A 13,736-nucleotide genomic window follows, 5' to 3' on the forward strand; every position below is an offset into this window, starting at 1 on the left:
ACTAGTATATATTTTTGTTTAGAGAACAGCTAAAACACGCTTCCGGTGCAGGAGTTTCTCGCTGCATTGAAGACCCATTGGTTTTCTGTGGCTGTTGTCTCTTTGACACATTATTTAATTGTCAATTTTATTGTGATATTTTTCAGTATTGAAAGGCCCAAAAACAAAGGAGGAATGAGGCGAAATAGATTTAATTCTTTTTGTTGTTATCACTGATACAGAACGAACAAAAACATTTCATAGTATTTACAGGATAACAAATTGACTTGGCGTGTTTTCATTAAAACATTGAGCATCAAAACAGTGCATCAACAAAAGTATCTTTTAATTAAAAAAATACAATATAAAATACTGCATGCTTTATATACATCGTAGCAAATAGGCACCACAAATAATCAACATTTTTCTCATTCATTTTCTGCCTTTTTTAGGCCTCCATTAATTATCAAACAACAAGATAGGTATGCATAAAGAAAGATACTGTAACTCTTAATTTAGGGACTAGTTTGCTAAAAGTAATTTTAAAAATACATATATTGACGGGTAACCAAACCAACAAACAATTTTGAAAATATGTTCAAATTTGTGTAACATGTCATTTTAACGTCAAATACGACTTAAAAAGTACTATTTGTTATAAAATAAATTAGTTTTGTGACTGCGTGATAATAGCATTAGAAAAATGACACAAACAAAACAAAGTATTTAAGGTCAAGAAAATATGGGTGGCTTAACAATGGATGATATATAATTCGAAAAAATGTGCTTTACAAAAGTGAGTTTTGTAAAACATTTCCACATGATGGTTAAACATATAATGTTAACTGTACACACAAACACTCAAATATGAAGTATCGTTGTAAAGTCACTGTTTTTCCTTTATTTATGGTTTGTGCACTACAGCAATAATTAAAGACGAAGAAGTTCTTTCACTCTCATCACCACTGGTAGCCTATTCCGGTGCTTTGTCTGCAAAAGTTTTAATTAAATTTTGTTATACAAATTATGATTATACATCAAATTACATGGATTTTAATATTGAACGGTAAACGTTTACAATGTCCTGTTCATCCAATTTTGAGACGCATACAATTTTCCTGCAGTCAATTCAACGAAGATTTGTCTGACAATTGACTGAAACCCTGGGCATGACTTCATCATTTTTATTTCAGTCCAAAACAACGTTGGTTTACAAGTACCTACTTATAGTTCGACCGATGTGATAATCGAGCCGATATCATTTTCTGTAATAACTTTTCAGGTTCCAATTTCTATCCACCAGATGTGCATAATTGTACATTTCTTTAATTATAAAATAGAATAAAAAATTGAGATGTTCTACTGCAATGCTTATTAGGCCAAAGTCCGATTTTATAATATTTTTGTTTTGGTTTTAAATGCTTTTTGACTGGGCAGTCCCAACGGATTATTAGGATTATAGCGCCAATAATGAATCTTGTGTAGAGCGAACTCGTGTCGGAAGTACTTAATTTATAACCTGGTATATATAAGGAATTTGTTCTATAAACCTTTAACTTAAGAAAGAAAAATAATTTCAAAACGAAAACAATTATTAGAACTTTATTTAAAAACTTACTACACGCACACTGTTCTGGGCAGAATTCAGACAGCATATCTCGTTCATCATGATCATCTGATAAGCAGTTTTCAGGGGTAACAGAACCACATATATCATAATCGATGTACTGTTCTGGGTTCTGACAAGGCTCTGAAATAACCGTATTCATCATAATCTTTATATTTTCTTCATCTAGGACTCTCAAAATGATTCAGAAAAGGAGTGTTTCATTAATTGCTTTGCCTATTTTACTAAAATATGACTGCGTAATTTATCAAAAAGACATTATGAGGCATCAATCCGACAGTACATTCCGCGTTTATTTTATATCTACTTTCAAAGGATATGAGATCACAAGTAAGCTAATAAACAAAGAGTTTCAAATGATGAAGTTGAAACCATCACTTTGTACATTTTACGGACGCCATCACGAGTTGGTTGACCCTTATGGAATAAACCGTTTCACTGATGATATCGAATATGCACCTTATGTCGTAACTAAAATCCGGTTCCCTTCACACGAATATAACCTACCGAATTATACTATTTATCGGGTTTGTAATAACATGAGCAACACGATGAGTGTAACGTATGGAGCAGGAATTTCTAACTCTTCCGATTGTTGGTGGGGTTATTATTGCTAAGTCTTTAGTTGTCTATGCTGTGTCTTGTGTACTATCATGTGTCTTTTTCCTTCTTAGCAATGGCGTTGTCTGTTTAACATTCGATTTACGAGTTTGATTGTCCATCTGGTATCATTTGCGCCTCGTATGAAAATTAATACCACTTTTAGTATTTCAATTAATCTTTAAGTATTTCAATTTATCAAACCCCAAGGATCACCATAGGTCGTCTTCTGACCGGCAGTAACCCCCTTTCCAATGTGGGGCGTACATTTGGCTGTGCGAGATGTAAAAGTCCACAGCAACATCCGATCAGAGTAGGATGTTACAACAAATGCATCGTGTAAAGAAGGAGTTACGACCTGTGCACGTTAGGAATACTTGTTACAATACTTCGAGGGGTATGAACCTGGCATGTTACAAGACAAAAATTCTGTCTCTATCCAATATACTCTCATTTTCAGTGGCATTCTTATATTATGTCTCCATTCAATAAAACTTCATTTTCTATTCATCCGGACGCTCTCTATTACAAGCCCTCCCTATTGTATTCATTTTTAACTTGAACCTGTCCTGAACATGCATGATATATTTGTCACTGGACATACCGGTATAAACCTTAACTTATTTTCAGTTCACGGAATACGAATTACTTAAGTTTTGTATAAGTCTGCTTACCATCACAGTTCGGACCCATTCCATATTCACAGTTGCATGTACATGTTGTACTGTTCAGATGTCCAGAGCCAAGACCAGGTTTCACACACGATTTCCTACAATCTAAATCGAGTACAGAACTAAACATTTGTACGTTAAATTTCACTGTGGACACAGACAAAATATTTCGATTATAAATTGATATCGATATTGTGATTTCAGTCAATTACTCAACATTGTGCTCTCTATATAAAGTGTGTAGCAATTCATCAAGTTGAGTGTAGGATTTGTTTTTACCTGGAGTATATGTTATGTGCATGCTTTGAACACAAATATAAAGGATATGTGGTGTAAGGCTAGGGCGTGAAAAATATAACAAATAAATTGAGAAAACTAATGGCCTAATTTATTACAAACAAATATGAAAGACACGAACAACGATAACCACTGAACTCAAGGCTCCTGCCTTGGGACAGAAACAAACAGAATATGGCGGGTTAAACTAATTAAAGAGAGCCCAACCCTCCACTCACCTTGGGCAATAGTGTAATAGTACAACATAGACAACTATAAAGCAGTTGAAAAAGGATCAGCTCATCAGAAAAATACAAAATAGAAAAACATCAAACATAAACAGACTGGACGTGACTATGTATTTACTCATCCCTCTTTTCTAACCACAAAGCAGGCAACCAATAAATATATAGAGTTTCTGACAGCTAATTCAATTTCAATAACTACCCAAACAAATCATGCATCTTAGCCTAAAACATCAATCAGTACACATTCAACATACAATGGAATAAGTATAAAGACGTCATTAACAGAAAACGTGACATTGGACAAACTTCTATTTTTTGGGACATGTCCATGATTATGTTCTGAGGGTTTTATACTCTTCAACAGTACTCAATGGCAGACCTTGAGTTTACTGATTTTTTAATAATAAATATAGACGGTTCAAAAATATTTTAAAACGACATTTGAAATCAATATATATACAATACAGAACTTGGAAACTGAAGTTCATATCGAAAATACTGTTAAGATATACAAATACTTTTATACTATGATATAAATAAATTCTTATATAACCGTTTTTATGTGAGAATGTGTAGTGGAAAAAAGAGTTCCATATGCACATCATACTTATATTTCAAAGTATAATTAACCTAAGAGATGAAAATTCTAGTTGTTTAAATATTGGTAATATAATTGATTGTATTTTTTTCTATTTCCTTTGCAATAATAGAATGACAGGAATTTAATAATTCTACAGAGGTTATTTTAGATACTTGATTACTAGTATTAGTTTGTTGTGTTCTTATATAGCTTTAAACGGATAATCGTGATAAAACAAAAAGAAAATCGTTTGTGTTATTCTTCTTTAGAATCACATGAATAATTTAAAGTACTTTAACCACCTACCACAATTCTGATTTGATGAACTGCAAGAAACTGAAAAAGGAAAATAAATCAATGTAAAGTCATTTCATATTGGGTTGTAATTTCCTCAATAAGGCTTAAAGAAGATATTTTTTTCTATTACTTTATATTATGTGTGAATATATAGAAATGTGACAGGAGAAAATATATCTATTAAAACCCAATAAGGGGAAAATTTGATATACTAAATAGCATAAGTGATTACCCAACTATTAGCACTGTGCGTGGTCACATATATGTCAACAATATGATTAGTTGCTTTGTTGCACAGCAGAAAGCATAACCTATGCTTTTACAACAAAAACATATTACAATGTGACAAATGATAAATAGCAGAAAACAATGAATAATTTATAAAACGTATTTGGTAATTAGATGTTTTAAAGTAAAAAAAAACTCAACCAAATGCCTTATTAGAATATTATATTAACAGAAAAGAAACATACTGATCCACACTGACAAATCATCAACTATCAGGTTTTGAAAAAATGTAACAAAGATATCTAAAGATGGATTATTAACAAAATATATAAGGTAAAATAACAAATGTACCGACCTCCGTGGAAAAATCAAAACATTCATTAAACAATTTCGAAATCTTTATAAATCTAAAATATGTTTGCGCCTGTCCCAAGACAGGAGCCTCTGGATTTTGTTAGTCTTTTTTTATTTTAATTTTAGTTTCTTGTGTACAATTTGGAATTTAGTATGGGTTTTCATTCTCACTGAACTAGTAAATATGTGTTTAGGGGCCAGCTGAAGGACGCCTCCGGTTGTGGGAATTTCTCGCTACATTGAAGACTTGTTAGTGACCTTCTACTGTTGTTTTTTCTATGGTCGGGTTGTTGTCTCTGTGTCACATTCTCCATTGCCATTCTCAATTTTATTAAAGCGAAAATTTCAATGTTGTATATTTAAAACATTTTGTATTTCGATTTAAATCTGTTGATAGGGAAACCCAATTTAAAACGCCCTTTATACTGTGCATACTGTCAAAGATATAAATGCCAAAGACCTTGTTGTATTGATAAAAATGGTACTCAAAAGTAATTGAGCTCAAACGTATTTAGTACTTCTCTCTAGCATAGCTGACCAGTTAACACATTCTGATCTGAGTTGGTTGTTTTTAAAAAAACAGTTCTTAAAAGACTTTAACAAAATATTACATAGTAATTTTCAGTCTTTCGATATTTTTATAGACTTCACCGCTCCGGTGTATTCAGTAAGGTTTAACTAGTTCGCTTTGCAATTAATAAAGATCTAGTCATCCTATGTTCAGACTGTTTAGTAACTGTTATTCACATGTACATATTACAATATACTTAATTATCTGAACAGCTACTAAACAATAAGCAAATTGTCTAAAAAGAACTGAATTTACCGCGGTCGATTATTTAATAATTATCTGCTAAGACATTTCAAATGTTGATAAGATCAAAATGACCATGTGAGACTTTACTTGTAAAGGCAGTATTCCGCTAAGTAGAATTCCAGCACATTCCAAATTGAACACTTTTCTAACAATATGAAAAATTGTTCATGAATATGATCTCAAGGTGGATATTTGTATAACCAATTCTTATTAATATAAACTTATTTTAGGAGATCAAACTATGCTGGCTCGGAACAAAATGTAATTTTACAACAACTGTTTTACAATTAATTTCAATTCATTATGATGAACCATCTCTAAGCAAGTCTTATAGCATCAATTATATAAGAATAATACATACCACATAGTCCACGCTCGCAAAAGTTTTCCTCTCCTGTACACTTTGAACATGGTTGACCCAATTTATACGGCTTCATAATATCCTGCCTGAATAAAAACATGCATTTCTTTAGTGAAAACAATATGTTGTAATTTCAGTGACCATTCAACCACGTCTGTATCCGAAAAATTAATTGGTATAACATATCAAAATTAATGGATCAAAAATTGCAAAATTACACCTGTTATAAAATGTCTTGAGAATTTTAACATAAAAGATATCACGCTAGTATTGTCAACTTTGTAAGAAAACAAGCTTGCATTGGTGACAATTCATATCATTAAATGTCGAAGTAACTACAGACAACAAATCGAGGTCAAATAACATAAATGGAACCAATTTCACTGCACCAGATGCGCATTCCGTCAGTTAATGTCTCAGCAAATACTAAAAATATATGGCGCAGTCATGTTAAAATCTGGTTGTCTATTTCTGTATCTATATAGATTCTCTTTTAAAAGAAAAATCCTTACCCGCCTTCATACTGACACATGAAAACAAAAGTTTCAGTGTTATTTATAGGACACGTGATAGCACTGCAACCCACTTTTCTTTGCTTTGAATTTATAAGCTGAAAGAGAAAATGTTAAAACACATGTAAAGAAAGTACAACCTTAAAACAAATTTCCATTATAAACGAATGTTACTTTATACAAATATAAGGACTTAGTTAGCTAAATCTACAAATTTTATTAGATATTATGAGTTTTTATTGCAATAGATTAATGTGCTACTTGGTACAGGCATTTTCAAATGTAGAAAATGGTGGATTAAACAGAATCTATTCTTAAATTTTGCATTGGCTGTGAGAAGAACTAGTCAAGATCATCTGTAGAAAAGTTTGTCTAGACCCTGTAGATTAATGTTGGACAATTTTGTCTTTTGATTTTAAATACTTATTCAAATCACATTTTTAATAATTTTGTAATTAATATTTAGTTTTTTTTATTTGTAAATAAAATAACTAGTACAAACGATTACTTTCTGATTATTGGCGATTGTTGTGCCGAGTATATTTTATATTGCTCAAGCTTAGCAAGTACGATATTCATTATACGAGGGATAATATTCACCGATATTCATGCAATAACTGATTTATTTTAAAACAGATTTTGTCGTTTGCATAATGTGAAGCTATATATGGATTAATACAATTTCTTTTTTATTGATTTAATATATTTTCATTAATTTTTATTTGATGGCATTGTCAACCATTTGACTCCAAATTTCAATTTTGTATGAATAAAATACTGGTCAAAGTTTTAAATATCAGTTGGATTAAGTGATTTAAAAGATTGGGTGTTAATAATACTACAAACGAATACATTAGTCTTTTCTTCCAAAGTATTTGCACCAGTACAATGTAAGTTTTACATTTGTTAAAAAACAAAATGAAACAGTACGATGCTATAGATTTATAAACTGACAGAACACGGTTTAAAAAAGTTTAAATTTCAAATGCAATATATACAAGTTATTGCTAAGATAAGGAAACTATATCATAAAATAAATTACTTACCGTCAAAAACCGCTTACAATCGTTCAAAAACAAACAAGTTTTAAATTCAGGCAGGAAAGTGCGTATTTCAATGAACCATGACCGAATTATATGGGAATAATTTCTTCGAAGTGAAGATCCAATATTAATTGAAACGTCAGGAGATCTCGAGAGTGCGTTTAGTCTATCACATTGTAACATTCTATTCGACCTTTCCTGCAAGTCAAAACTCCATTCCTGAAAAATATATCATATTATGTATGTTAGCAATTTTTTTTAGCAGATCTCAAAATCTTATACATTGATAGATTTTCTGTATATTCCAAATGATGCAGTTCTTATAAGAAATTAAATCATGTTATCAATTAACATATAGATTCATTTATACCTAGTATTTGAATTGTCTATGTTTCACTTTTCGTAAATAACATTTTAGTTTCTTAATATTTTGTTCTTGCAGTTAACTTTATTTATAGCAATTAAAATAATGAATCGTCAATGCTCTGACATTAATTTAGGAAAAATAAGCCCATTTGTATGTATATTGCAATCTAATATATTATGCAATGAAAGAAGTCTGATGGCACAAAATATTATTTCTTTAATATTCAGGGTATCATTTCTACCAAGAAATACAATTGGTCTAATCAAGATAATATAAGACGTCTATGTTATTTCCGTGGTTTAATAATCTGTTGTAACTGTTGACGTTTTGTAAAATTCAAACATATTGTGTAAAAGTAATGAACCAATAATCTAACAGCAAAGAATATTTTTTTAGAAGGTTCCTTTAATATAGTTAAGAAGCGCAGCGGTTTCTGCGCGTTAACGAAATGATGGACTTAGTTGCTTTTTATTTGCAAAAATATAATCGGCAATTTATAAAATCATTTGAACTTATTTTTACTAACGTTTTGATTTAAAATTAAAGTAAAATTACCAATTTTTTCATGTCTGCTACAAACACATTGTATGCTCCATTGGCGAACAAGCGTCTGTATAAATTGTGCGTCGTTAAAATTTTATTGATCTCATTTGGATTTAGAGCTGCTTCAGATTGTGATGTGATCAGAAGAAAAATTCCTGAAACAAAATAGAAAAAGTAAGGTCAATTTTAACCCCATTTTATAAACCACAATTTCTTATGCAGTGCAGGCGATTTGGTGTCACGATATCACAGTAGCTTGGGTTCGAATCCCGAAATCAAATTTTCAGATCTAACATTGTTGGGTTTATGTTTAGACGAGTTGTATATACATTATGTACACAGCCATGTATCACCATCATTGATGGCGATCCGATGGATACATCTGTTTTAGAGTTGTCACTGACTCAGACGTACTTATAAATATAATTATTTTCTGTGACTGTATCTTACATTAATTTGTAGGATCCTTTACTATAGATAATTTAGCTGATCTGTAACAATAACATCTTCATGCCTTATATATCAAAACTGACGTGGAAAGGTAACACACGGCCAGCGAAAGCTATATTTTTGTATGGTCTAGCGGGACGACTGCAGTGCAGGCGATTTGGTGTCACGATATCACAGTAGCATGGGTTCGAATCCCGGCGAGGGAAGAACCAAAAATTTGCAAAAGCAAATTTACAGATCTAACATTGATTGGTTCATGTTTAGACGAGTTGTATACATATATATATATAAAGTGCCTAGAAAATCAACCTAACGATGTTAGAGTAGATTTGATTCGTAACTTCCTCCCCGGCGCTGGGGCTGGAACCTGTACTTTTTTTCTTACTTCTACGACAACACCGCCTAGCATTGTGGAGAAATATATGATAAACAGTGACATTAAAATCAGAAAAAAACACCATTACAAAATGAAAAATGGAGTATTCCCCTGTAAAATAGATTAAACACAAGTATAATGAGCTTTTGGAGTCGGTAAAGTTATGTCACTGAAGAACAGGGAATAGACCTCGGTTGTAATTATTTTTTTTTTTTTAGTTTTCGGTCAGCGTGAATATCATTAACACGGGCAAGATGTCATATAGAAATGTTTGTTTTCTTAGTTTCATTGATTTTACTTGAAAAGAGATAACTTATAATAAGAAATCAGCCGTTTATATAACGTGAAACTAAAGATTTGAAGGATTTTTTGTCATAGGTTTCAGTCACCAAAATAGGCAAAATTGGTGAACACTATTGATTTACTTTGATCTGCACATACTGTCGATCAGTTTACTCTGGCCTTTTTTGATTAACCCTGAGGGTTTTTAAACCACACCCTCAAAACTTTAGGCGCATGCATACACCCCTTGCCAATGTATAAGGAAAACGCTTAGATTATATAAAAGACAGCCACTGAATTACAGACTGACGTTTAATTTTAAGTCATTTACTAGTATATGTTTTGGAGTTTAGTATGACTTCCATTTTTACTGAACTAGTATATATATTTATTTGGAGGTCAGCTGAAACCCGCCTCTGGATGCTGATTGTTTTTACTGTGTTGAAGTCCCATTGGTGACTTCAGCTATTTTCTACTACTTTTTTGGTTTATTGTCTCTTTGAAACATTCCACATTACACTTCGCAGTTTCACACACACAGAATGTGGCTGTGTTTAGTTAGTTTGTTGGCGCCAAACTGTAACCATAATATGGGACAGTGGTTGACATGAACATCAATAATGTGGTCCTTTTAATAAATTTCCTGTTACAAAACTTTGAATTTTTCGAAAAACTAAGGATTTTCTTATCCCAGGCATAGATTACCGTAGCCGTATTTGGCACAACATTTTGGAATTTTGGATCCTCAATGCTCTTCAACTTTGTACTTGTTTGGCTATATAAATATTTTGATATGAGCGTCACTGATGAGTCTTTTGTAGACAAAACGCCTGTCTGGCGTACTAAATTATAATCCTGGTACCTTTGATAACTATACAAGTGTACCAGTAAAATAAGATTTACTTTAGAAATCAGATCTATAAAAAAGCAAAATAAATCTAAAAAAAACACAGACCGAACGCGGCAAGCTCCTTTCATCTCTCTTGGAGTACCAGTAAGGGATTATTTCTTTGATTTTCCATTTGTTTAAACTTTTAGTTCGTTATGTTTTTTTCATCGTAAAAAGTAAAATAGCATAAGTTCTGAACTCTGTGGAAAGTTCAAAACGAAAAGTATTTAAGCAAATGACAAAAGCGAAAAACTCAAACACATCAATGAAAATGATAACAACAATAATATTCCTAACTTAGTACAGGCATTTTGAAACAAATTAATACATACCAACTAATCAAAACAACGTTCTTAGTAAAAGTATGTGTTGTTCAAGTAATGTAAATAACCATAACAAACTTTTACACAGATACATGATGAGCTTATGTATATACTTCAAGCCCTACATACCCTGTTTAATGGTTTTGTGCAAAACATGAAACTATTACCCTGTTTAATGGTTTTGTGCAAAACATGAAACTATTAAAAAAAATAAAGAAATTAGAGAAAAAACAAATTATGTAAAACTGTAATTGACACCAGAGTGAAAAATAAGAAGCGTGTGAAAAAAATACAGAGCACAATGAAATGTTGCAAAAATAACTCAATAGTGTAACATACATTTGTTCAACATATAAACTGATAATTTGCGATCTTGATTTTCATTCAGCCTTCAAATAGTTACAAACAAAAAGCATAGAAGCTAAATATTTTTTCAAATTATCTCTTTCGGAAAGGGAGTGATTTTTAACCCGATTCATAGATGTTAATATTTGATAACAAATAAAAAATATAAAATATGATAGAAAAAAAAAATTTTTATTAAATTAATTGATCTGATTATCTAAGATACTGAACTAAGAAATATTTAAATTATTAACGTGTAACTGACAGTTATCTATTTAACACAATTGTAAAAATAAATAAATATAAAAAGTTCGATGGAAATAGAACAAACTCGTATTTATTTGTGGCGTAATAATGTGAATTCATGACAGAAACTTTTTTAACGGAAAATTAGTATGCTGACAAGATGATTTGTATATATTGTGAGTTTTTTTTTTTTTTTAAGAATTCCTTATCCTGTTATCCTAATAAAATATCGACAATCTCTGCAGAATTCCAGGTTTTTTTAGAGTAAATAAATTTGTGTTCTACACATATTTGAAGTTAAATCAATTAGACTTGTATTATTTCTAATCATGTTATTGTTTTCCAATTTTCTTGATCCCTTTCATTCTATTACCGTGAATTAATTACAGTATGTTGAACATTTGATTTGCATCAACTGTGCATAATTGAAACTCTATTTACGATTTGAACTACAACGCGTATGAAATATAATATTTCTTACCTATGATATAGATAGACTTTTTGAAATGTATGCTTGGCACATAATCCAAGGAATCAGTCATGGTGATGGTGGATCATTAATACTTACAAGGCTTTATATACACTCTTTATGTATGTAGGAGGAAACTACAGTTAAGTCGGTATTGTCTTTCAGTAAAAGTATAGAACTTTAATCTAATGATCTCATTTACAAATGTAACCGATGGTCAAGATGTTCTATTTAGTAATAAACAAATCATTTGTCATTCATGATTTAAAAACGGATTATGACAAACCACACAATTGAAAAGTTTCATTTATAACTTGTGGGTTTTAAGTAACGCTACAACATTTAACCCAAGAAATAATTTACTATCCTCATTAAAAATATATTGACAACATTAATAAATTGTTGATGAGTATTCATCCGGCTTACTTGCTCATTATTATACTGCCTTTTGTCAGATGTCGCAGTAGACTTTTACTAGTACAAAGTGGAGCGGAAGATACCAGTGGGACATTTTAACTATAATATATATTTCAAAATATAAAATATCATGTTAGTATTGTGTCTATAGAACGCAAAAAGAGGCGTCATATTTTTATGGTTAATCATTTTGATGTAAAAAAAAGTAGTGTAATACATCAATACAAGACAATGTGCACTACTTCCAGCAACCAAGTACGCTAGACTATCTGCTTATCCTTCCAGTGCACCCGTGATCACCTCCAGTGTTTGGTGCGGTTCGTGTTGTTAATTCTTTAATTTTTTAATGATGTTTACTGTGTACTATAATTTGTTTGTTTGTCTTTTAGCCATGGCTTAAGAAGGTTTTTTTCTATCTTTGAGTTTGATTGTCCCTCTGGTATCCTTCGCCTCTCTTTTGCAATTTGTAAAATTGTCCTTTGATTTTACACTAATTTAACATTAATTTAGCATTAATAGATATCAAAAGAACATACCGTAATACTCGAAATATTAGGGAATGCGGTCAAGTAACGGTGCAGCAACGTCACGTTTACGTGTACAACCACGTACATTTATAAATGAAATGCACGTGACGTCATACACACACCCTACAACTCTTCAGATAACTTTTTACACGAAATTGTTTGATTAAATATTTTGTGTAATTTTATATTATAAACAGAGGAAAAAACAGAAAAATAAAGACTAATTGCCGAGAAAGAATAGTGTCATTTTTTAAAATTTGGATGATCGACTTATCAGCTTGAATTGCATGCGTCTCTATATGCATTATACTTATTTCATCAAAAATATTAATGTGGTTATTTTTTATTATCTTGAGGAAATTCCAATAATTGTCTTTTTTAAATAGACAGCTTCCTTTTTTTCTCCAGAACCAAATTAAAGCTGAGCAATCAGTCATTCATTTAAGTTCCTGTGTCTTGCAATGTTCATCCATTTCCATAATTTGCACGCGATACCGTGCAAATTGTTTTCCAACATAATGTTATTAGACATTGACGAAGAAGTGTCATAAAACAGGAAGAGAATGCGCGGACACGGTATAGTGCAACATTTCAAGTCTATCAAAATCGTAATAATGTTCAGTGTGTGATTTAAAAGAAACATGCAGTTTTTGACTGGGTTTCGAAAGACAAACACATTAAAATATCATTATATTACGTTGTAAAACTGAAGGCAATATATAACAGTGTGGTCATTTTGCAAATATTTCTGAAAAATTTAATTTTGGATGTAACGCTTCTTTTGATTGGCTGACGTTATTTTGTTATGAGTCCATAAACATAATTAAGTCATGTGACCGTGATGTCATCAACGTTTTTTCATGGTTTTCTACGGTTTAAAACGGAAATTTGAATTAAATTATAAGAAAT

General features: G+C 31.1%; 1 protein-coding gene across 2 annotated transcripts; it reads right to left on the reverse strand.

Annotated features, from left to right (window-relative positions):
• Positions 1-441: 441 nt before the first annotated feature.
• On the reverse strand, positions 442-12,099 carry LOC134706578 (cysteine-rich secretory protein 2-like). Of its 2 annotated transcripts, none has more exons than XM_063565641.1 (9): positions 11,983-12,099; positions 8,516-8,658; positions 7,597-7,812; positions 6,551-6,648; positions 6,039-6,124; positions 4,288-4,317; positions 2,881-2,982; positions 1,598-1,729; positions 442-969 (listed from the first exon to the last, which is right to left on the reverse strand). In XM_063565641.1, the coding sequence occupies exons 2-9, from the start codon at positions 8,525-8,527 to the stop codon at positions 953-955; spliced, it is 693 nt and encodes a 230-aa protein (XP_063421711.1). In that variant the 5' UTR covers positions 8,528-8,658; positions 11,983-12,099; the 3' UTR covers positions 442-952. The 2 variants fall into 2 exon arrangements, with proteins under 2 accessions (XP_063421711.1, XP_063421702.1); XM_063565632.1 differs by having other exon boundaries at positions 11,896-12,099.
• Between the last annotated feature and the right edge of the window lie 1,637 nt (positions 12,100-13,736).

The sequence above is a fragment of the Mytilus trossulus genome, chromosome 1 (genome assembly GCF_036588685.1).
Source record: "Mytilus trossulus isolate FHL-02 chromosome 1, PNRI_Mtr1.1.1.hap1, whole genome shotgun sequence".
Lineage (NCBI taxonomy): Eukaryota > Metazoa > Mollusca > Bivalvia > Mytilida > Mytilidae > Mytilus > Mytilus trossulus.